This window comes from Centropristis striata, chromosome 13 (genome assembly GCF_030273125.1).
Source record: "Centropristis striata isolate RG_2023a ecotype Rhode Island chromosome 13, C.striata_1.0, whole genome shotgun sequence".
Taxonomy (NCBI): domain Eukaryota; kingdom Metazoa; phylum Chordata; class Actinopteri; order Perciformes; family Serranidae; genus Centropristis; species Centropristis striata.
Genome location: NC_081529.1, coordinates 31,907,512 through 31,931,829, shown reverse-complemented (window position 1 = coordinate 31,931,829; position 24,318 = coordinate 31,907,512). Strand labels below are relative to the sequence as shown.

At 41.3% G+C, this 24,318-nt stretch overlaps 1 protein-coding gene across 1 annotated transcript in view; it reads left to right on the top strand.

Moving 5' to 3' along the window:
* tnrc6c1 (trinucleotide repeat containing adaptor 6C1) overlaps nucleotides 1-24,318 on the top strand; it is a 69,494-nt gene that overhangs the window by 32,388 nt on the left and 12,788 nt on the right. Inside the window, exons 4-12 of the mRNA XM_059349040.1 lie at nucleotides 1,407-1,760; nucleotides 11,902-14,406; nucleotides 16,389-16,616; nucleotides 17,839-18,005; nucleotides 18,122-18,208; nucleotides 19,094-19,312; nucleotides 21,585-21,734; nucleotides 22,784-22,903; nucleotides 23,688-23,771. Of these exons, the coding sequence (XP_059205023.1) occupies nucleotides 1,407-1,760; nucleotides 11,902-14,406; nucleotides 16,389-16,616; nucleotides 17,839-18,005; nucleotides 18,122-18,208; nucleotides 19,094-19,312; nucleotides 21,585-21,734; nucleotides 22,784-22,903; nucleotides 23,688-23,771 (3,914 nt within the window). The remainder of the gene's footprint in view (nucleotides 1-1,406; nucleotides 1,761-11,901; nucleotides 14,407-16,388; nucleotides 16,617-17,838; nucleotides 18,006-18,121; nucleotides 18,209-19,093; nucleotides 19,313-21,584; nucleotides 21,735-22,783; nucleotides 22,904-23,687; nucleotides 23,772-24,318) is intronic.

The window sequence follows — 24,318 nt, the reverse complement described above, 5'->3', positions numbered from 1 at the left end:
AACCCAGTAACCTCTGCTTCCTTAAAAAAGAACGATACGCTATCAGCAACCAAAAAAAGGGGGGATGGGAGAACAGTGGGAACTGTTCACCCCCTACCCCCCTTTTCTTTTTTCTTTTTTTGTTTTGCTGGTCTGAAAAATGACCCGATCCGTGGCTCAAAACCATGATACACAATCCAAGCTGTAAGTTTTTGATCCATTGCATCCCTTCGTTTAAGTGTTAAATCCACTAAGAAAATCTCTTGTTGGAGACTGCTGCAAAAATAAAAAAATAAAAAAATAAAAGGGAATATTGGCCACACGACTCCAAATGAATGACGTTTCTCTGTAACTGCTGGATGAGTAAATAAGTAGCTGTTGCTAACAAGTTAAATATGTCAATGTTGTGTTCACACCTTTTTTTTTCACCGCCCTGAAGTGGCCCAAAAAATCAGTTATTGCAGATTTAAGATAGATGAACACAGAAAATTGTACTGACTATTTGTGTGTGTGTGAGAGAGAGAGAGAGAAAATCACACTCTGTTGCTAAGGGTAACTAAAGCCAGTGGGACATGAGCACTTGGCTTCAGCAGCCGCACGAGCAGTTAATAACTTAACAGCTTTGGTAGAGCATTGAGAGGTGATCATTTCAGGGGCCATAACCTGCCACAAACCATGAATAGCTTATGTTGATGGGGCTGAGTACTCTTTCCAGTTCTATCCTAATGGAGACAATAGTCCACAATAATGCAGCCAGAAGATCCAAGTCCATTATCTAGTACTTGACCTCTTCATCACTTCTAATCTGTGACGAGGCACCATGGCAGACTGTGAGAGTTGTGTGTCTTGGCGTCCCTAACGGCTGAAGGTTTATTACAGTACCACCCTGAGATTATTACAGTTCTTTGGTTCTCCAAACAGCAGCCATGTGTTTAGACTGACCGCTGCCTAACGTCGAGCTTCAGCCAGCCAGGAGAGGCGGCTAATCTTGTGCATTTCTCCTCATTTGCCTTTCTGAATTTAACATCCTGGTCCTCATCCAGAAGTGGCCACGGCTTTGAAAAGAGGCAGCGGAGGAAATGCTCAGCCACAGCAGTTTTTGTTTCAGAAAAGACTTGAGCTATATCGATGACTGGTTGTTTTTTTTTTTAGTTATATGCAAGGGCAGCAACTAACAGTAATCTATTGTTCTTTGGTGGTCCGGTTTTTTTGCTTTTAAGAATGTTGAATTTAGACAAATGTACTTAAACAATCATTAAAACCATCAGTAAAGTCTTTATTTCCTACTCAGTCAATAGTTTTTTTTGGCACTAGTGTGCGCTCAACAACTCTGCTTTTCCTAATGCTCCTTTACCTCCCTCATACCTGCATTTCTGCTCTCTTGTTACCTGCTCCCCCCACCCCCCACCACCCTCCCACCTCCACAGTGCCAGACTCTGCCAAGCTCGACCCCACCCCTCCTCCTTCCCCCGTCAACCCCAGAGCCGTCCCGTCTGTACCCCCAAGCAGTGGCAATGGCAAGCGCGCCCCCTCTGGAGGTCAGCCGCAGACAGCACAGCAGCCCCAGTCTCTGCTCCAGCAGCGCTACCCGCCAAGAGAGGTGCCCCCACGCTTCCGTCAGCAGGAGCACAAGCAGCTGTTGAAGAGGGGCCAGCCTCTACCCTCCGGGACCCTGCCTCTAACCACCACGGGACGTCCCGCCACTACTGAACCTGCAGCAGCAGTAGCCATACACTCCTCTCCCTCCTGCTCCTCTTCCTCCACAGCCAGCCTGCCTACAGGTCAGCCGAGACACTCTGTTGGCGAGTCATCGTCTCACATTTTTTTGCAAGAGATTTAAAAAGGGGAATGCAATGAGTGTATTATGTAGGGGTTTGCCATATCGTATCGTTCACGATTATACCGGTATTTTTTTTTTATGGGTAAAAAAAATGCATATCATGATATTTGTAACATTCCTACTTCTTTACGTAGTGGCGTAAGGGTTCCCATTAATTACCTAGACCAGGGATGGGCAACTGGAGGCCCGGGGGCCACATACGGCCCGCACCCTCACTTGAAGTGGCCCTCAGTACAACTACATGCATTTGAGCATGAAATCCTAAAAGTGCAGTGTGAAAATGCACAAAATGACTTCTTGCAATTAATGTTGGTCTGCTGTTCTTGCACTGAAAAAAAAAGGAATCACAATTAGTGGTTATTTTTTATTTGCTTCAAACCTTTTGTATTCCTATTTATATTGTTATACATGCATTTGAGCATGAAAAAATGATAAGTTACTGCACTGTAAACATATTTTAAATTGCAGTTTCATCATATCTGGTTAAGTGCATGGTCCTCTATGTGGCCCTGTGGTAGTGTCCATGAAAAATTGTGGCCCCCTGCAGCATTTAAGTTGCCCATCCCTGACGTAGACTGTGGCGGCCCGCTATAGTCTCATGTGCTGCGCTAATGTCACATTTCAAGCTACTGAAAGTATATCTACACTATTCATAATATAAGGTTATTTTGCGTTGTGTCTCTGCTCAGCAGAGTGTCTGTCACCCGTCAGTCAGTCAAAACCCTGACCCAACTCCTTCTCCGAGACATGAGGCGCATTCACACTCTTACACACACACTGAATATACCCAGCTGCCCTGCCTAGCTGTCTGTATCAGTCCCGTCCCCACATCATCTCTCTTGCACTAAATCCTATCTACCTGTCCGGGCCGTCAGAGTCCAAACACACTGCTGCATTATGCCGTTCGTTAGCCGCGAGCTAACATTAACTAACAATTAAAGTTGTTTTAATCACGAAAAAGCAACTTTTACTTCCTGTCGCTAAACACATGCAGCTTTCAAAATAAGAGCACAGTGTGTTAACAGAGTCCACCACAGAATTTACAAGAAGACTTTCAAAATAAGATGCCTTAAATAAAACATACAAGAACCTTTATTCTCCTTTACAATAATTAATTAAAATATGCAATGATAAGATCAGTCTATATGATGGAATAGTGGCATTAGAATGTGTGAGAGGCACCAAATTTGGGCTTTTATGAAAAATATGTGCGGTTATGTGAAGTTTTTGTTCACATTCAGCTCTCAAAGTGGACGAGGTTGATCACATTGCACTATAAAATATACAAAATTATTTTTTATTATTTGCTAATACTTAGTAATTTTTTTGTATTTGGAAACTGTTGAGATTTGCAAATTACACTACATTTAGATTTATGATTTATATTTTGTTGTATGATTTTTATTTATTTATACAGACTAAAAAAATCATATTTTCTAAATATATTTTTCAGTATTTTGTAATCTCGTTAAAGGCTACTCCTGTGAAGATACTGATGATGTGTGTGGTACTAATTCATTAATACTCAGGCATCTTGCTCCCTGTACCATAAGGAGCTGTATAGTGGGTTATAATAGAGGATTCTGATTACATAAAAGTTTCAAATAGTTCAGTTGAATTCTCTTTTACTTTGATTTTTTTCAGACTTGACTTTGGGAGAAGGTGACAGCCCTAGTGCCCATTTTTATTAGCACTCACAACATCAACGTGTGCACCGTTGATTGACATTTGTTACTGTTGTTGATGTTGGGCTCAGTCGTCGCCCATCAGCCCCACTCTAGTAGTTGGGAAATGGGAAAACACTTTTTTTATTAGACATGTGCGTTGTGTTAACTCACACCACAAGCTTTAGTCGGTCTTTCCACACAGCCAGATAACAAAGGCCTCACATATTGTACACATGATGTGGCCGCTCTTATTTACAACCCATCCTGACAGCTGTTTGACTTACATCAGCTGTGCACAAAAAGTGGTTATGCTTTGCAACGACAGTGGCTATATATCTACTTTTTTGTTCTTTTTTTCCTTGGTATTGGAAGAGGTGCTGACCAAGGTTAAAATAGTTAAATAGCAGTTTTCATTAGTTTTTGTTTTAATTTCGTTTGGAATTTTTGTTTTCAAATTCAGTTAGTTTTAGTTAGTTTTTAGAGTGAGTTTGTTAGTTTTAGTTTAGTTTTTATTTTTAGAAAATGCTTAGTTTTAGTTAAGTTTTTATTAGTTTTAGTGTTACTTTTATTTTTTTTGTAATGGGCTATGTGTTGGGTGCGAGATTTAAAGAGGTCATAATTCATTTTTCCATTATTTCCTTTGGTTTATCCATCTCAGCCCCAGTGAGGTTATTCTCATTATTCTCCCGGAAGCCCCCAAAGCAGGAATACGCACACTCAGCGGTGGAGAAATATAAACACTGGATTATGTATGAAAAAAGTTGACAAAGACAAAAACGAAGGACATTTTCACTATAATTGTAGTTAGTTTTAGGTAGTTTTGTAACCACACATACTGTTTCAGTTAGTTATCGTTTTTTTTATATAAACTCTCATTTTTATTTTATTTCAGTTGACGAAAATGTTTTTTCAATTCTAGTTTTCGCTATTTCGTTAGTTTTCGTTAACTATAACAACCTTGGTGTGGACTATCTCAAAATCCTGGTATCAAACTGAACCGTTGTCTGCTCTGAATCTTTGCATGTAAAACTATTACGGTAGTTAAACACCAACACAGTGTTTTTGAGAATTTATACAACATCACAAAACATAATATCCCAATTCTCGAGTGTGTCAATATTGGTACCCCCCCTGTCAATATAACAGCCCATTGTACCTGTAGAGCTGTGTGAAGGCACTTGCATCACAGGTGCTGCTGTTTATTTTCACTCTGCCTGGCTGGGAATTAGAATTGGGGATAGAGGAATACAGGGGTAGAGAATGAAGAGTAAACACAGCTGGCTAGCTTTCTGTGTGTGTGTGTGTGTGTGTGTGTGTGTTTGTGTGTGTGTTTTCCTTCCTGAGGCTCTGCATGTCACAGTAAACCAGCTTCTCATGCATTTCCGAGTGGTAAAGGTCTGTTATTTCTTAATAAAGTATCACAAGCTCTTTGAAGATGATGAAGTATTTTTAGGGCACCTGGCACTTCTCATTGTCTGGGAAGGAAAACATATTTTTACCACAAGTGTGTCTGAGCATCCTCCAACCCCTCTGATGCCATTTGAATGCAGCTCTATCTCCATGGCGATGAGATGTTTATCCTCCTTTCCCTTTCCTCCTCCTCCTCCTCCCTCTCATCATCATCATCATCATCCTCCCACTCTTCGCCGAGCGTTGCCGACCAGCCCTACAGTATTTCCTGTTTTTGGAGGAGGAGCAATATGGAGCGAGCTAGTTGGCTGAGCGCCTCAGTGGGCCTGACCTGGCACCGATAGAAAGACTGAGTGAGAAGGAAAGAAAGAGAGAAGGAGAGAGCTAGCATGGCAGAGGTCCAGTACTGTGGGCTGAAGTGACTCATGGCTTACGGTAAAAGCTGCTGCCTCTCTCCGCCCCTCTCTGGCAGGCCTGCTTTGCTCTGCTTTTGCTCTCTGTGTGTCTTTGAACTGACTGATTACATTAGGACAGACAGACGGGAGAACCTTCCAGACTGAAAGACCGATTTCATACATATATATATATCTATATCTATACCTCTACAGACGCTGCATGCTGCGATACACAGAGATGTTTTGCATGACTATTTAACCTGTCGCTTTAAAACCGTATAGCTTTGTTCCTGATTTGTAAAATACGCAGCGATGCCAGTAAACACATACAGAGTGCAAGAGGTAAGCCCACCTCCATCACTGTCTCTACAGCCTTGTTTGCTGACAGAACGATCGTCCCCCCTCCCTGCTTTCATTTCTTGCAGATAGCTAACAGTAGAAGCACACTAGCGGCATTCATTCCCTTCCCTCTTTCTCTCCATTCGCTGACTCCACCTCACCTCACCCCGTCTTTCATTACCCGGTCACATGTCTGCTGTCTTGGAAAGTACGCCTGATAAAAGTGGTCTGCCGGTCGGTCGGTCGAATATATGTAAACACAAACATTCTCTTCCTCTACAGTCATAGCTGTGTGAGTCACTGCTTTTCTGACATTTAATAAACCAAAGGATAATCAATTAATTGGGGGAATACTCAGCAAACTAATCCATAATGTAAATAATTGCTAGTTGCAGCCGTAGCTGTAAAGGCAATCAGCTGCAACCCGTTGTTTTGATTTTAATGGTCAGGATTCAGATTTTCATTTCAATGTAATTAAATGATCTTGATGAAGATTAGGTTATTGTCATTGAGGGTTTTAGTTGAATGACTGGGAATTCCCTTTTGTAAGGACTCAAACTAAGTGCATGTATTAGTCTTCGTGTGGCAATAATTCAACAAACATGGCTTGAGATCAACCGATGAACATGTTTGTCTGAATGATCCGTGCCGATGGGACATTTTACATACTATCGTTAACGGCAGAACTGAGCTCTGATAGTCGCTGACGGCTTTGCAGCCTCCACCTTTCACATGAGAACTTAAAAGTAAAGCTAATAGGTTTGTTTTTTATATATTTGTATCTATTTTATATATTTTAAGCTATTGAATTATTCATTTTTTATTGTTTTATACAAGGCAGTTGGAGGAACCTTTATTTATTACTGCAAGTTTGATGTTTAGGTCCAGTTTTATGCGTTTTTTTTAGCTATACATTACCTTTAATTTGTCCAGCATCAATCCACCTCTAACCCTGCTTTCATTGACTTATTTAGTTTGACTGTTAATGAATAAAATTAGCTTGTAATCCTATAATGTGTTGACTTTAACACTTAAGATTTATAGCTATTCCCTTCTGCATTTGTCTAACACCTCATAGATAAAGCCCATAAAGGTTTAATGTACCCATAAGCATTGCACTCGCTGAGCACAACAGGCCGACACCAACAAACAGCGTCTTAATGTAAACGGGCATTGTCAAGTGAAAGAACAGTGCAGCTAATGTGCTAATAGCTTGTCTAGTGGGGAACAGAGAGCGAGTGTGCATGCTAGACTTGATGTGCTCTTTAAGTCTGCTGATGATGCTGTAAAAGAGCCTTGGGAATCCCCTCAAAGAGGACTGGGACGTCTTGTGATGTGATTAAACATCAGCTCTCTGTTAACCACAAATGTTCAGCAGCGCTCGCTCATTCTTTTTTTTTTTTAATCTCGCCTCGCTCGCTCGCTCACTCTATGGCCCTGCTCCTCGCACTCTCTCCGCCACGCTCGCTGTTCTCTGATGCACATGTGTTCACCTCCTCCACCTCCTCTATAGGAACACCGCAGCTCACACAGACCCTCATTGGCCCCAGGGCAGCCAGGATTAGCCGGGCTGCACATACTATATGTAAGTCTGTCAATCTTCCCATTATTATAGCCTTCTCCTACCCAGTGTTGCCTTTTGCTTGGTTAACAAACCATATCCCAGGGCCCTTTTCATGTAGGAGGCGTGAGAGAGTGAGCTATTTTAAGACTGGCATGCTGGAGAAAGCCCTTGACCTGGTTTATCCTTTAGAGGCGGAGCAGAAAGAGGATACTCGCAGGCAAACACGACAACCAGATGTCTTAGATGTGTACTTTTTAAAAGGCATGTTTTGTCCCTCTGTTAGTCTTTTCCCTTGAGATAATAACATTTCATTAAAAGCAGAGCAGCTACAAAGAACGCATCCATATGAAACAGAATTTCTTGCATATATTTCGCCACAGCCACTGTCATAAAGCCGCTATTTGTTCCAGGATGAATACAATTCAGCTAACAAGCCAACAAAATATCTGTGCCACTTCAGCATATTCCCAACAGTAGCAGTAACAAAAAGCTGCCAAGTGTTATATGTGTGCTGGGCCTACAAGAACTCTCTTGGTTCAGTCTGTAGTTGAAAACGGCTATTCTGCTTTGGCACCACCCTTGCCCCCTTTTAGACCTTTTAATTTTTGCAACACAAAAACAGTGTATCAGAAACCTTTGCACATACAAGTAGTAGTAACTTTTTTATTTGCCCACTGGGATAATACTTTGTAAGACAAATGTTGTTTTTCAAAGATGTTTCACATTAGTGGTTGCACAAACTAATAATAATAATAATAATAACTGAGTGTGCTTAAAAAAGCACACTATATACTATCCACCGGGCTTAATCCTAGATTTTATTCTTCCATTTCTTCTGTGTTTTTTTCCTGCACATACACTAAAAAGGTATCCAATCCACCGGCTTGGCCATGAAAAGTGTGCTATGACTTTTCTAAGGGTTTTGGCAAACGATTTTCAAATTATTTGGCAAAAAAACTCCACAAAATCCCCCCAATGTTACCTTATGGAGAAATCAGAGTGGATGACCTCATCCCTAGAGTGGAGAGGGAGAGAAATATTTGAATCCCACATGCAGAGTGAGAAACACAAAATTGTCCAGAAAACTGCCTAAAAACTCCAGGTATTTCCCAATTTGGTTCTTCTAAGCAATGTACTTTAATATCAGTTGTTCTGACATAAGCATGAGGTAAATATACATTGTAATTAATTGTAGTTCAAGCTGAAGTGCAACTAATGAAAATGTTTTAATATTGTTCAATTATTATTATTTTGAATAATATATATAACTGCCGTTATATTTTACAAGATGACATATTAAAAATAAAAAATAACAATATTTGGTTTAGTATTATACATGACAAAGAAGAGCATTAAATCAAAACACAGCCTAGACACAAGAACCGGTGAAGTTTTCAGGCATCTCCGCCTGAGCAAAAATGATCAATAAATCAATCATCAATTCCATAGCTGCCAATTAATTTGAATTAAGTCGAATAATCACTCGTGCTGCTCCTCTGCAGTTTCAGGCTTTTTTCTTTTTCAGTGTACCGAAAACAATTGGGAGGTGGGGATTGCGATCATTAAACACAGAGGTAGCACATTCCTGGGAGGTGTGTGTCCATGTGTGTGTGTCTGTCAGAGAGCTCGTTCATCTGGCTGGCAGCATGCATTGTCAGCTCTGTAGCGTCCAGTCTCTCTGCCCCTCGGGGACTTCATTAAGCCCGGCTCAGTGCAGCTGAGGCCCACACAGCCCTCCTCGATTACTTCCTCCTTCCATCTCTCAACATCCATCTCTGTCCTTGTTTTTTTATTACTCATGATCCCTCTTTACCTGACCCTTGTACCCCCCTTCTCTCTCGCGCACACACACTTTACTATATGTCATATGTTACATGTGTGTCCACTCGGAGCAGTTAGGAGGTGGTGTTTTGCTGTTTTCCAGCGTGCATGAGTCCACACAGTAGATTCAGTGTGTAACACTTTGTGTATGTTAACACACAAAGGAGCATGCGGCCATGCAGTAGCACGGCATGACCTCACCGCATGTTAGGTCCTCACAGTGGAGAGGCACAGGGGGCTGAAGCTCAGCCATAAAGGGGCTCTGTTCTCCACTAAACATTGACTTATTGTGTTGTTGCGTGGGCGCTGGGATCATTTGTAAACAATACCAGCCTTGATCCAGGGGACTGCTGCTTTTCTTTTTTTTTCTTTTGCCAGCCCTGGTTATCCTCCACCCTCTATGTTTTCTATTACGCCTAATACATGCTTTCCTCTGCCGTCTCTCGATGCAGCCCCTTTCCCCCCCTGTAGCTGCAGTGCCATGTTTGGAACCAGATCACCTCATCGTGCACTGTGATCCATATGAGCTTGCTCCTTTCGTGTCCTTGACCCAAAAGCAGCCCCATGAAGCTGCAGTTTCCTGCCCAAAGCGCGATGCTGTTGCTTATAGTCCCATCATGCCAAGCTAGCAGTCATAAATTCAAACAAAAACAAACATTTGTCATCATGTGCGATCTAATGATATGCCTGTTCATACATAAACACGTGCCTGTGTGAGCAAAATTGTCATTCCAGCACCGGAGGGGGTGCGGCAGGCTTTTGTGAGGTTTGTGTTGCTCTCTTTTGCCTGCCACTGCTATATGAGAGGCTTTCTATTGTGGGTGGCAGTGCTAATTGCAGATGGAGTGGTCTTGGCTAAATATTTAGTGATGGTTTTGAAGGGGGGGTGTTATGAGAGTCCCCCTTTTGTTTTGTTTTAACTCATGCCTCATGAGTGCATAATGAAAGTCTCCAGGCTTTATCGTTCAGCTGTTAACCAAGCCCCACCACCACCAATACTCCCCCACCCCCTACAGCATGAAGGGTGAGGAAGGAAGGGAGGGAGGGGGGGGTTGTCTCATGCCGCGCAAGAGCTGTGCAACTCCTTGGCAGCTTTTCAGAAACGAGCCGAGTTGACATATTGAAACAAGGATGGTCGTTGCATCGGACAGAACCTAGCTCTTTGCAGGATGGTTGTGAGGCACCTCTCCACAGGTATTTCCCTACTCTGTTTCACATCTCCCCTTCATTCCTCTTCAGCCTCCCTCTTTTTCTCTCTTCTCTGCCTCTGCTGTGTTGTTTTGGTGGCTTGTATCTAAACTGTGTGGATATTAAGCACTTTCAAACATTCGATCTGCAGCGACAGTGCGTCGCGGGCATGCGGTGTTGAGTTCGTATGCTTCTTGTTTATTATTGTGAATGAGACATGCGTGCTATTAAAGCAGCGATGGTGGAGACACAGGCGGTAGCTCAGAGCCTTTTTGGCTGTAGTTCAGGACTGAGAAAATGGCGGTCCTGCACTTCTCAGTGGAGTGACGCTACAGAACGACAGCGCAGTGTGTGTCAGAAACACAGTGCCCTCTTTTTTCCCCCTGCTCTCTCACTGCCTCCTCGCTCTCTCTTAGTTACAAGCATTGAAGTAAGCTTGAAAACAGGGGGTGCTACACAAACGCTGTCACTACCCTCATAGTTGTTGTTGTTGTTGTGACACAGTCGGAGTCTTTGCATACAAACTAAGCATGCATGTGAAAGCACTTGTAAACAACAAGCCACCGCAGCATGGCAGCAGGTTGATCAGTGCAGCAATTATCATCTGCAAGTTGGCTTTGTTTGTACCAACACAAACCATATGTACATTGGAAGTCCAGAGAGCTGGCTCAACTCACTTCAGGGTGATCTACTGTAAGATAAGCCGAAGCATTACTTTGCGTTGTCAGAGCAGATGGAAGCTGACGTGCTGTTAAGGAGACAGGCTGCCTAAGGCTTGTGCAGAGTATTTGTGCTTCATGTCAAATCGAGGTCATAACTGCAATGGTTAGGAGGTCAGAAGTTAAGCACGTCTCAGCTGCATGGTTCCTGTCATTGATTACATCCTCTTGCGTAGCTCCCAAATATGAGAGTTCTTCTTGGGACGGCCTGTTAGGAAGAAACAGTGCCTAGATTTTAGGGTTAGGACTTCTCTTTTCATATTTGACAAACATGCATTGTTTACTGACGAAAACATTTTGCCTGTGGTATGGTTTTCCATTTGGTTCATTTTTAACCCTATACATAGCACCTGGATTTGTTAAGTGTTATTGTTATCACTATTAGCCATGGGACTATATACATTTTAATTGTGGATTGCAACAACAAGCACTCAAAATAAGTTCAAAAGTTAGGATGAAGTGGTCAGTCATGAATATTCTTTTCATGACTTTTTTTAATAAGGGGGTCTTTATGTGGTAAAATAAGGATAAAATAAGGAACAAAATTTATGTTAAAGTGATTCCAGGGTATTTTAGTGCCATTTTAAGAGTTTTAAACATATTTTGATGATTAATGGGTTAGTATCATGAATCAAAACTATTTTGGCATTTTTCCTTGCTTGAGTCATATATTTGTAAACAAATGTATGAAAACTATTAGTGATTGTGCATATTGTCTGAATGAAGTGCACAAATGTATTTATTTTCTAATTGAAACTCCTACTGCTATCATATTAGTCATTCTCTGTGCATTTGCATTATTTATTTTCATTAATAAAGCATCTTGTGATGTCTGTGTACACATAAGGAAACACCTTTCATGTTGCCATGGTGTTTCAACCTCACTAAGCCTATGTGGGAGTGATGACGTCCTTAACTTATACCCCTCTTTTCTCGTCCTCTTGCTCATGTCCTATTTTTTTTCTTTCCTCCCATACAGAACTGCCCCCACAGAGTGGCCAGGCAGCCCAGTATGATAATCCCCTCTGGGGACACCTGCCAGCCAACAGGAGTGCCACAAGTGCTGCATCTTCCACCAATCTCAGTGGCTGGGATCAACTGATCATTGACCAGAAAGACACAGAGGCTTGGCCTTCCATTACCCTCAGCCAGAGCCAGGCCCCTCCAGGAGGATGCCCTTTGGACACTGACCCTGGTCGCCTGACCAGCGGCAGCAGCAGCAGTATTACTAGTAGTAGTTGTAGTACAGTGAGTATGGCCACGGGGGCCAATAGCCAGACAGGCCACTTCCCTGCCAACCACCTTAGCAGCAAGGCCAACAGTGGGCCCAGCCCTGCCAATCATACTGGAACCAGCATGCTCTCCAGCCAGGTTCCAGCCAATCGCAGCTGGGGCTCTGGGCCTGGACCCTCCCATTGCACCCCTCAGTCCTCAGTGGGGAGTGAAGGGAAGAATGAGAGCCCAGTGGGGGGAGGAGGCAGCAGGGGCTGGGGGTCTTCTTCTTCATCCTCCACCACCAACTTTAACTTGAACCTAAACCCTAATGCCAACCCGTCTGCCTGGCCCATGTTGGGGCATGATGGGGGTGGCACAGGGGGAGGCAGCTCAGGGGGAGCCAACACCATTTCACCTCCTCAACCTACACCCAACCTCTGTAATCCGCCTGGCCCCCCACCAGCCCAGACCAGCACCTGTGCCGGAGCCAACACTAACAGCAACTCCTCGGGGATTGGCAGCGCCTGGGGTAGCATAATGGCCTCTGACACGTCAGAGCCACACCCCTCCCCGTCCACGAATGTGTCTTTCAGTTCAGAACCTCAGAACCTTAAAACTGATGGACCAAATCACACTAATAAGCAGGAACCCCCCAGCCCCATCCGCAACTTGCCTGGCTGGGGTAGTGCACCTGTAGGCTTGGGTTCCATGGGCCCAACACCCCCAGGGGGCCCACAGGTCAATGGAGAAGATGGTAGCTCAGTATGGGGTAATAGTGGCGACTCAAAGGCACCTTCATCTAAGGAGGCCTCCGGCTGGGACTCTGGCTGGGGCCGTGGAGGAGGTGGGGCAGGAAACTCTGGAGACTGGGGTGACCAGTCTGGTGGAAACTGGGGGAAGCAGCGCACTGAGGAGCCCCAAGGAGGCTGGGATGCACCTAGCTCTCCTCCCCAGGATCCACAGGCTAGTCCTTGGAGCAGAGCTGTGAGCACAGGAAGCAGTGACAGCATGGAAGGACATTCCCAGCAAAGAGAGCCCTCATCCAGAGATAATCCAGCTCCTCTGTTGCCTGCCCAGGATCTGGACCCCAGGGTGTTGTGTAACACTGGCTGGGGACAGACCCCTGTTCGCCAGCACACCACCTGGGACATGGACAATACTAAACGCAACAATGATGCAGCCGCTGATTCATGGGGCTCTGGCCCAAACACTCCAAGTGATACCCATGGGCCCTCCAACACTAACATGGGGCCCTCTCAGAGGACTGACCCTGGGAGCAAAAATGATGTGCCTGGTTCTCAGGGAGCTTCAGGTTGGGGTGGAAGCATAGCTGCTAACAACCAGCCAAGCTCTGGTTGGGGAGATGCCCCCAACAACATTAAGCCCCAAGGTGGCCCTGGTGGCTGGGGGAATCCTCCAGCAGGAGGCACTACCACCACCACCAACTTATCCAAGAATGGGGGTCAATCCTGGGGAGAGGAGAAGTCAACCGGGTGGGATGATTCTCGCAACAAGGCACCATCCCAGGGCTGGGGAGATCAACCCAAAGCATCCCACAGCTGGGGCAATAGTGGAGGGAGCAATAATGCTGGGGACTGGAGAGAACCCGAAGAGAGCAAAAAGAGTCCCAGCAACCCAGGGTGGGAGGGAGAACCAGGAGGCTGGAAGGAAAACCAACGAGGCTGGGGAATGTCTTCTTCAGGACCTGGGATACCTGCAGCTGGAGGAAATGGTGGCTGGGGAGAGCCAGCTTGCCAGCGTCCCAGTGGTCCTCCACAGGGATGGGGGGGCAAGCCTCAGGATGGGCCCAGTGGAAGTAGTGGAGGAGGCAGCATAGGCTCTTGGACTGGCCCCGGTCCAGTGAAGCAGGCTGGAGGCTGGACCGGCAGCAAGAAGGAGTCTTCAGCTGAGCCTACAGGCTGGGAAGAGCCCTCCCCACCTTCAATCCGACGTAAGATGGAGATAGATGACGGGACCGCAGCCTGGGGTGACCCTGGTACCTACAGCAAGTCAGTAAATCTGTGGGACAGGAACAATCCAGGAATGTCCCAGGCTAAAGTTACCAGTGGAGGCAATAACCCCCCAGGCCCCAACAACAACAACAACAACCATCCCCACTCTCACAATCACCCCTATCACGGGCCACCTGCACCTTTACAGAACCACACCCAAAACTCCCAAAACCCAGGGCCCACCAGTGGACCCATGGACCCTGTTGTCCAACATCAATCTGGGCCATCACACAACAGGGGCCCCTTGATATCTCAAGGTAAGACATGATTAATACTCAGATTTTTGCAATGTGAAAAAGTGCCTCAAAGCCAACAACGTACTCTGTTCTATATAGATGAATTAGTTTGTCAGCATTGAGATTTTAAAGGTGATTTGATTTCACATCTTTAAAATGTTTAATTACACGTTTTCCTGCATGTCTTTTTTTCTTCACTGCTCAAAGTAAAGGTGTCAAACATGAAAGCTGGTTGGGTAGTTAGCACGGCGCACTGTTAAGCTCCAATCTCTTGATCCACTTAAAGGTAAAATCTTGACCTAGTTTGCCCTCATTGAATTTACATCTAATTGACTATCCAAATGAGTTAAGCAGTGCCAGCCCTGTCCCCTCCATGAGGCTCCTCACATTTCACAACAACAGACACGTCTGTGTGGGTAACCCTGGCAACGTCTCATGGGTACCCAAAGGAAGCACAAGAATGCTGTTTACAAAGTGCCTCGTGAAAATAGCGATTCACCACAAACAGTTTGAGAAGGATCGGAAGTGTGTGATTATATGGGAACCACCATCTGTCAGTTGATGAAGGGAGGAGGTGGAGCAAGCCCTGAGGAGCTGAGAGGGGGTTAACGCCCCCTGCTGTCCCACACTTGACCCTGCATGCCAGCTCCACATTGGATTTATCTGCTTTCCAATAAAATTTGCTGTCCCTTTTGCTGGCATAAGGGCTGTTAGAGTGCATACAGTGGGTTGAAAACAAAGAGGGATAACTCCTTAATACTATTTATAATTAATGGCAGAAAATGCTGGGATAGTGAGTTTTTTCATCCCAGTAGGCCCCGTTTAGAATATTAGGGTGCTTCGCCCGGTCATACTAGAAGGTTGAGTGTTAATTATAATTTTGGAGCAGCCTTTAGGACCTGACCTCTCCCTGGAGAGAGAGCTAAGCTGAGCCTGGCACTGCCACAGGCCCAGAGACAGTGCTGTCTCTCTCGTGCCAAGAGTAGCCAGGCTGCGCCAAATCCTAAATGGGTGTCTTCTCCCTCTGTCAACCATCCTGCGAAGCCAAGCCCAGGTTTCTGCCTCACTGCACGAGTGGCACTACCACACTCCAAAACTGAAGGCTGATGGTGTTTACCAGAGGCACACTTTATTTCAACAAATAAGAAATAACTAGTAAAACAAATGAAAGGGAAGCAAGTGGTATGTTTTAGGCATATCAGATTTTTAGAGAGAGAGAGAGAGAGAGAGCTGTGATTGGGGCTCTTAAGTCATGGAAATTAATATAATTCAGTCTTATATTCAGCATTTTGCATTGAAGACAGTATGAGCATCATAAACTCTCATGTTGAGCACAAAACCATGCAAAATTGTGTTATTTACACAAGCCAGCACAAACAATCGGACCTGATACTTTTTTTATTTTTGGATTTCTTTTTAACATGGACAAGAAAAAAAAATGGAATGTAGATATTTAAAACTTTTTTCCAAGTGCCCACAAGTGTTACTAAAATTTTGGGGAGAAAAATAGCTCTACATGGTATATATACATATTGAGCTTATTGAACATTTTTACAACCTCTACTTACAGCGTCTCTTCCTTCCTCTCTTCTCTGTGTAAAAAGCCTGCAGTTCTGTCCAAGTTTCACTGAAGTTTTGTCACGTGATGTTTGGTCTCAGCCAAGTTATTCATAGCTTCCCAGTTGCGCTGAGGAGCACAGATTTCAGTGTTTTTTCCAGGATCTGGTTGGTGCAAATGCTTTATTTTTGGCACACTCTGAAATGAGACATGTAGAATAAAGTTGTTTCGATGAAATATCGCCACTTTAAGCTTTGATTAGGTTACTTTTCCCAACAAACACCTTCATCACACATGATCCATTCAATTTCTGTTTTTACAGTTTCCGGCAATAATGAAGGTTGTGGGATTCAATGGGTTGCCTTATTATCCAGAAATGTTTTTTTTTTTTTTAGTTCTATAGAAGTATTTATATTGACGGGCCCCTTCCCTGTGTGTCCTCCAGGGTGGGGAGAGATACCCAGCTCTCACAGCTCTCACAGCTCCCACAGCTCCCACACAAAATCAGAGAGAGACAGCTCTTGGGGAGAAGCTACACCGGCTCCGGTCTCCGTCGACAATGGGACGTCTGCCTGGGGCAAATCTACCGGGAGCCATGGGGGCTGGGGAGACAGCAACCCGGACAGCTACGGCAGGGGCAACCAGACAATGACATCTGCACCTTGCAAACCTGGTAAATAACTTAAACCTGTATGGCTTTACAAATTAGTCTTTGCTACTGTTTTGAGAAATAATGACACCAAGTTAAAATCATTCTCTCTTGATGAGTCGAGTCAATCATGGAGATCAAGGATATTTTTATGGTACAAGGGATGCAAAAGCTGGAAATTTGAACTCCAAATCCACACTGCCCCCTAGTGGCCTGTTGAGATTAGTTTAATATAGGAATGTGCAGCATATTACATTTTCATATCTTGTAACTATTTCTTAGTTATTTTTCTAGACTTGAACTTTGTAACTTTTTGAGTTATCTCAATCTAAATATATATTTTAAAACTAAAAAGTACACTAGCAAGAGGACAACTGGCTGGATGCTTTACTTTCATATTTTACTTGGGTTAAATTAGAACTTGAAAAAAAAAACAATTAATCCTCTATGGTACAGTGTTGCCCTATTTTTGGCCTGTCAGATTTCTACAATGCATGTTTTTGAGTGATGGGATAATTTAAAAAAGAGGGGAGAGTATAGGGAACCAATAGCAATGCTTTAATTTGTCACATGATCTCCAGGAGGCCATATTGAAACACTATTTTGCAGACTTTTCCAAAGGAAACAGCTTTGCCATATTGCGCCACAAAAAATCACTCAAAACGTCAAAACAAATTTCGTGGCCCTTTTCCATCTGGAAAAAAAAATTCTTACTGATAGGAGAGTAAACCTTAATTTTTGATAGTTTCATACACTTAGACTATTCAAGACATTCATTTCAATGGGTCGTTGGTTCAATGGTACAAGACAAGAAACTGGTTAAAAAAGTTCCTTTTATAACGTTTTTAAATTTAAAATGTTATGTATTGTACCCTGTTGAAGCTACTGAATCTTTTACACATGTTTATTAAATAAATTATGTTGAAATTAATTTTAAAAACTTTCTTTTTCACTTGTGCACCATTATGGTACAATGTTGCCTACAGGCAACAAACCCCAAAAACTTGCAAAAAAAAATAATTATAAAATTTCTTCAGATTATGTTTATTTAGTCTATTTTAAGACAACAACAAAAACACTCAAAACATTTTTTTCCTAACTGGCATCATAATGCGTACCATAGAGGGTTAAAACTGCTTTTATAGGTATTCAAGTTTATAGAAAGTTTTTATACAAAGTTACCACATAAGATATGTGAATGTCCTCATCACTGCTTGGTTTACATCCTCTCTTGTGTGTTTTCCAGCCCCCAAACCTATGCAAGACGGATGGGGAGGTGGAGGTGAGGAGCTGAACTTGTCGGGGAGTCAGTGGGACGCCGAGGAGGGAGACATGTGGAACAGCGCTGCCTCCCAGGAGAGCAACTCCTCCTGTAACTCTTGGGGCAATGCATCGAAAAAGGGCCCACAGAAGGTATGAAGCACAGCGATTAACATGCAGAGTGCAGAACATGCTTAGTCCTTGAGAAAAGAAATGATATTACATTTTCATCATAAAGTATCATTAAGTCAATGTAGTTGTGTCATCAGCTCTCCCAGGGGAAGGTCCCAGGGAAACAAGAAGATGCCTGGATCATGAATCGTCTCATCAAACAGCTGACAGACATGGGCTTCCCTGTGAGTTGAAGTGACTGCTGCTCTTCCATTCAATCCATCAATTCCAACACTATGATTTTTTTTTTTTTGTACATGATCATGCTCGGAGCACATGCACAATGTGCATGGGTTTGGACTGTTGGTTAGATAAAACTAGACTTTAAAGATGTTGTCCTGAGTTTTGATAAGACATTTTAAGACCAAATTATTAATTGAGAAAATGTCCAAACTTAGTTGCAGCCCTAATTGTGCTTGGCCATTTAATGCACGGACCAAACGATGCCATTTAACATAAGTGATGAAAAGGAAGGTTTTAACCCTGGCTTTTTATTGAAAAAACACATGGTCTTTTACAGTAATAACTTTATTTATATATGATTGGTGCAAGCTGAGAAAGCCAGTTAAAGCTAAATCATAGGAGCTCTGACAGTGTGCCATTTATGTTTCTAGACCATTTTTAAAGTGTGAATTTTCTTTCTACAATGAAAACTATTACTATTTTTAATTTACATGCAAATAGACTGTTTTGTAGTTTTATTATTTATTTATTTTCCTGCTGTTTTTATGTGTATAAATGGTAAAAAAAAAAAAAAATTGTACATTTCCATAGAAACCTGTGTCTTTTGCTTGTATTTTGGGTTCCTGGCAGCTTTATACTTTGTTAATTAAAATAAAATGAAAAATCTGACTGATAGCCAAGTTTGTGTGGAGAAAAAGGAGCCATGCATGTGATGTAAGGACAGACTGAAAGATGCTAAACAGAGACAGAAATTAATGCATAGGAAGTTGACAAATTTGAACCAAAATCTCCTGGACTTCAGAGGTTAAAGAGACATTTTGTTCATAGCCTGCACTTTGGCATCGAGTTGTTTCTGCATTACTGATGCTTTCCTGTTGATTCTCCAGAGGGATCCAGCAGAGGAGGCTCTGAAGAGCAACAACATGAGCCTGGACCAGGCCATGAGTGCCCTGCTGGAGAAGAAGACGGAGCTGGACAAGCGGGGCATGGGGATGGGCGGCCACGACTACAACAACGGACTCATCAACAAACCTATGAGCTGCCCTCGGCCTCCGCTGCTTTCCAAAGACCCCTCGGCAGACCCCCGCCTGCCCTTCATGGATAAGGTAATTCATACATTTGCATAAAAAATATAGAGTCAGTATAATGTTCTAAACTTTCATGAATTAATTTGAATTAGGGAAGTAATTAAAAGCTCCAAGTTAAGTGTAAGACAGTAAGTGTGACGGAGACTCAAAGATAGAAAACTGGCTTCTCTGATTCGTAATCGCAAAGTGTGCGTCTGTTGGATTTTCATTAGTTTTAGTTTTAATTTCTTGCGATTTTTAGTTTTTTCAAATTCATTTAGTTTTAATTTGTTTTTAGAGTTAGTTTGCTAGTTTTAATTAGTTTTTATTTTTTTGAAAATGCTTAGTTTTAGATTAGTTTTAGTTTTTTTTAAATGGGTTATTTGTTGGGTGCGAGATTCAAAAAAGTCGCAAAAAATGTTGACTTTTTTTCAGACCAAGGTTATCATAGTTTTGGATTTTACCATTAGTTTTAGTTTAAGTTTTAATTTCGTTGGGATTTTTTTTTTTTTCAAATTCAGTTAGTTTTAATTCATTTTTAGAGTGAGTTTGCTAGTTTTAATTTTTTTTTTTTTTTTTTTTTAAATGCTTAGTTTTAGATTAGTTTTAGTTTAGTTTTAATTAGTTTTAGTTTTTTTTTAAATGGGTTATTTATTGGGTGCGAGATTCAAAAAAGTCGCAATAAATGTTGACTTTTTTTCAGAGCATGGTTATAATAGTTTTGGATTTTTCATTAGTTTTAGTTTTAATTTCATTGTGAATTTTTGTTTTCAAATTCAGTTAGTTTTAATTGGTTTTCTTCACGACATTTGTGAGTTTTTTTTAAATTTGTGATTTTTTTTTCTCTTGTAAAATGTTCTCGTAAATTTGAGATTTTTTTTCTCAAATTTGATCATTCTTTTGCGTAAAATTATTGAGGTTTTGTAACCTACATTGGTGATTTTTTTTCTCTTAAACTTGCTATTTAGTTTTAATTAGTTCTACTGTTAGTTTTAGTTTTTTGTAATGGGGTATTTGTTGGGTGTGAGATTAAAAAAAGTCACAATAAATGTTTCCTTTATTTCCTTTGTCTGATCCATCTCAGCCCCAATAAGTTTATTAAGTCATAAAACCAGATAGATGAAATAGATTTCATATCAACCAAAAAGGTTTACGTATGAAAAAAGTTGACAAAGACGAAAACAAAGGACATTTTCACTATAATTTTAGTTAGTTTTGGAACCACAAAATTTTACAATACAATATTTGTATTGTCAGTTAAGGAAAATGTTTTTTCAATTCTAGTTTTCGTTATTTCGTTAGTTTTCGTTAACTATAATAACCTTGGTTAGAATGCACCTAAAGTTCCCGCAAGACTTAGATAAGAAATAATGATGATATATATATATATATGAATATTTTAATGTACAATACCTGGCAATGTGCAATATTTGTCCTTCAATGTGCAACATATTTATGCGTGACACTGTACAGCATCATATCTGCTTTGGCAAATTGAAGACTGTGCACCTCAACTCCCTTTCTTGCCTATGTTTACATTATCGTATATATCATATATATTTTCTTTACATTTACTTGCCTCTTTTTATATTGTATATTTTTGTATTTTATATATATTTTATTTACTGTTGCACTGCTTTTTGGAGTCAGCTTTTGATCTCAATGTACATGGGTATAGTGATAATAAAGGCATTCTATTCTATTCCATTCCATTCCATTCTCTTCTGTTCTATTCTATTCCATTCCATGTCATTCCATTCCATTCCCTTCTGTTCTATTCCATTCCATTCCATTCCCTTCTGTTCCATTCCATTCCATTCTATTCTATTCTATTCCCTTCTGTTCTATTCCATTCCATTCCATTCCGTTCCCTTCTGTTCCGTTCCATTCCATTCCATTCCATTCCATTCTATTCTATTCTATTCTATTCCATTCCCTTCCATTCTCTCCTGTTCCGTTCCCTTCCATTCCATTCCATTCTATTCTATTCCATTCCATTCCATTCCCTTCTGTTCCATTCCATTCTATTCTATTCTATTCCATTCCCTTCCGTTCTCTCCTGTTTCGTTCCGTTCCCTTCTATTCTATTCTATTCTATTCTATTCTATTCCATTCCATTCCATTCCATTCCCTTCTGTTCTATTCCATTCTATTCTATTCTATTCTATTCTATTCTATTCTATTCTATTCCATTCCATTCCATTCCCTTCCATTCTCTCCTGTTCCGTTCCATTCCATTCCATTCCATTCCATTCCATTCTGCCTTGTTGAGCGTCTCTCTTGACTCCCGGTCTGTCTGTCTGTTTGTCAGCAGATGCAGAGTGGAATGTTTGGCGGTGGTGGAGCAGCACAAGCCCGGGCCATGCAGCAGCCGCAGCCGCCTCCTCACCCGTCAGTGCCGCCTCTCAGTTCCTCTCAGCCTAGTCTACGGGCTCAAGTGCCTCAGTTTCTCTCCCCTCAGGTACATACATATACACACACACACACACACACACACACACACACACACACACACATATTAATAGACACACGCACACACTTACTATACAACACATTACTAGGAAAAGCATTAGGGGTCTGCCATATCGTATCGTTCACGATTATACCGGTATATTTTTTTTATGGGTAAAAAAATGCATATCATGATAATGGCAACATTCCTACTTCTTGAAGTAGCTACGTAAGGGTTTCCCATTGATGACCTAGACCAGGGATGTCTTCTAACTCAGTAGTTCTCAACCTTTTTGAGTCGCAACCCCCAATTTAACATGCATGTTGTCCGCGACCCCCGCTCACTGAACACAATCTCACACGCACAGTTCAGATCACCCAAAAAAAGAAACAAAATGACCAAAAAAGACTCAAAATGACCAAAAAATGACCAAAAAAGACACAAAATGACCAGGAAAGACACAAAATGACCAAGAAGACACTAAATGACCAAAAAAAGACACAAAATGACCAAAAAAGACACAAAATGACCAGAAAAGACACAAAATGACCAAGAAGACACTAAATGACCAAAAAAAGACACTAAATGACAAAAAAGGCACAAAATGACCAAAAAAAGACACAGAATGACCCAAAAGACTCAAAATGACCCAAAAAAGACAAAATAACTAAAAAAAAAGACACAAATTGACCAGAAAATGATCAAAAAAAGACACAAAATGACCAAAAAAGACACAAAATGACAAAAAAAACACTAAATGACCAAAAAAAAAAGACATTAAGTGACCAAAAAGACTAAAACACATTAACACATGAACACTTTAACACAGTGGAGACAGTGGCGACCCCAATTGGGGTCCCGACCCCAAGGTTGAGAATAGCTGCTCTAACTCATATTCATAAACAAGGAAGCAGATTATTTTTGCTGTTTGGACCTTAATACACTAAGTTGATACGGGACCTCGTGTTCAAATAGGCAGTGGACACACCGACTCAAACAAATGCTCTGTTTTTTTCACTTTGTTTGTGCTAAATAAATTGTTTTCATTCTTTCGACAGGTTCAAGCACAGCTCTTACAGTTTGCAGCAAAAAACATTGGTCTGAATCCTGCACTTTTAACCTCACCAATAAACCCTCAACATATGACCCTTCTGAATCAACTTTACCAGCTGCAACTGGTGAGTCTCATTTAGTCTCGTCTGCTTCCAGGTTTATTACATACAGTAGGTATAATTGCCTGCAGTAGAGCACACAAGAGTAGCTCTTTCTTGTGGATGGAGAACTAATTATTATTATTAAAATGCACAAATTATTAGGTTGGTTGGATGTGAAAACTAGATTTTTGTCACTACTGAATGTTTTTATTAAGAATGTCATAATAACAAAATCATAATTATTCAACAAGGCATGCAGTTGGAGGTTGTTTCACTTTACCAAGATCCAAGACTCTGATTCAACGTACAGTTATATATATATATATATATATATATATATATATATATATATATATATATCAACTTTAATTGATGCAGCTGTCTTTTTTGTGTTGTTTTATTTTTTAATTGTTTTGTGATGTCAACCATGTTTTACGTGAAATGTAATTACGTATTGTCTGCGCATTATTTTTGTTTCATGTTATGTATTCATATAATGTATGTCATGTCTGTTATCATTCTGTGTATTCCTACATTGTATTTTTCACAATGAATTACGATGATTGACCCCAGGAAGAATAGTTGCTTCCTTGCAAAAGCTAATGGGGATCTAAATAAAAACAAACAAACAAACACGTGGCAAATGGTTACGAAGAACATAGATTTGTCTGTCTTTCTTCTGTACATGTAGATAAAGCAGTTTTGTTGCATGCCATTTTTATTATTTTTGGTTACTGTTGAGTTATAATTTCATATATAGACGTAGACATCTATTGACATTAAAACTATTCTCCTATCTGATACACAGGCATACCAGCGTTTACAAATTCAGCAGCAGATGTTGCAGGCGCAGCGCAACGTTTCTGGCCCCATTCGACAACAAGAGCAGCAAGTAAGTTTTTTTTCTTCTTTCCCACTCTGATCACTGTAAAAACCCTAAAATGTATAGATTTTTCTAATTATTTTACCTAAATAAAGCTGATTGATTGATGTTAAAACAGTCCAAACAAGTGTTAATTTCAGCTGCATATTATAGATCCTACCTATGTCTATATTACTAATACCTTTCAAAATTAAAGCACCCGTTTCACACTGGACGGCACTTTTCATTTCAAAATAAAAGCATCACAACATTGTAAAACACCTAGAAAATGTACATGTACATGAAAAACAAGCTATATAATATAAAAACACCAATAGGAACCTTGCTAAAGGTAAATAAATACATGGAAAAGTGATATAGTGATTGGTGTATTTACTACTTTTTACTGCTATATTTGATTTACTCCACATTAACAGTCTTATCATAACATGTATCCTTATCAATAGCAGCTCAAAACCAGATCATTTACTGTATTTCATAAAGAGATTAAATTAGTATTGAGCAGAATTTAGTTCATTGGTCATGTGGCCCCTTGCGAAAAATGAATTGCCCACCC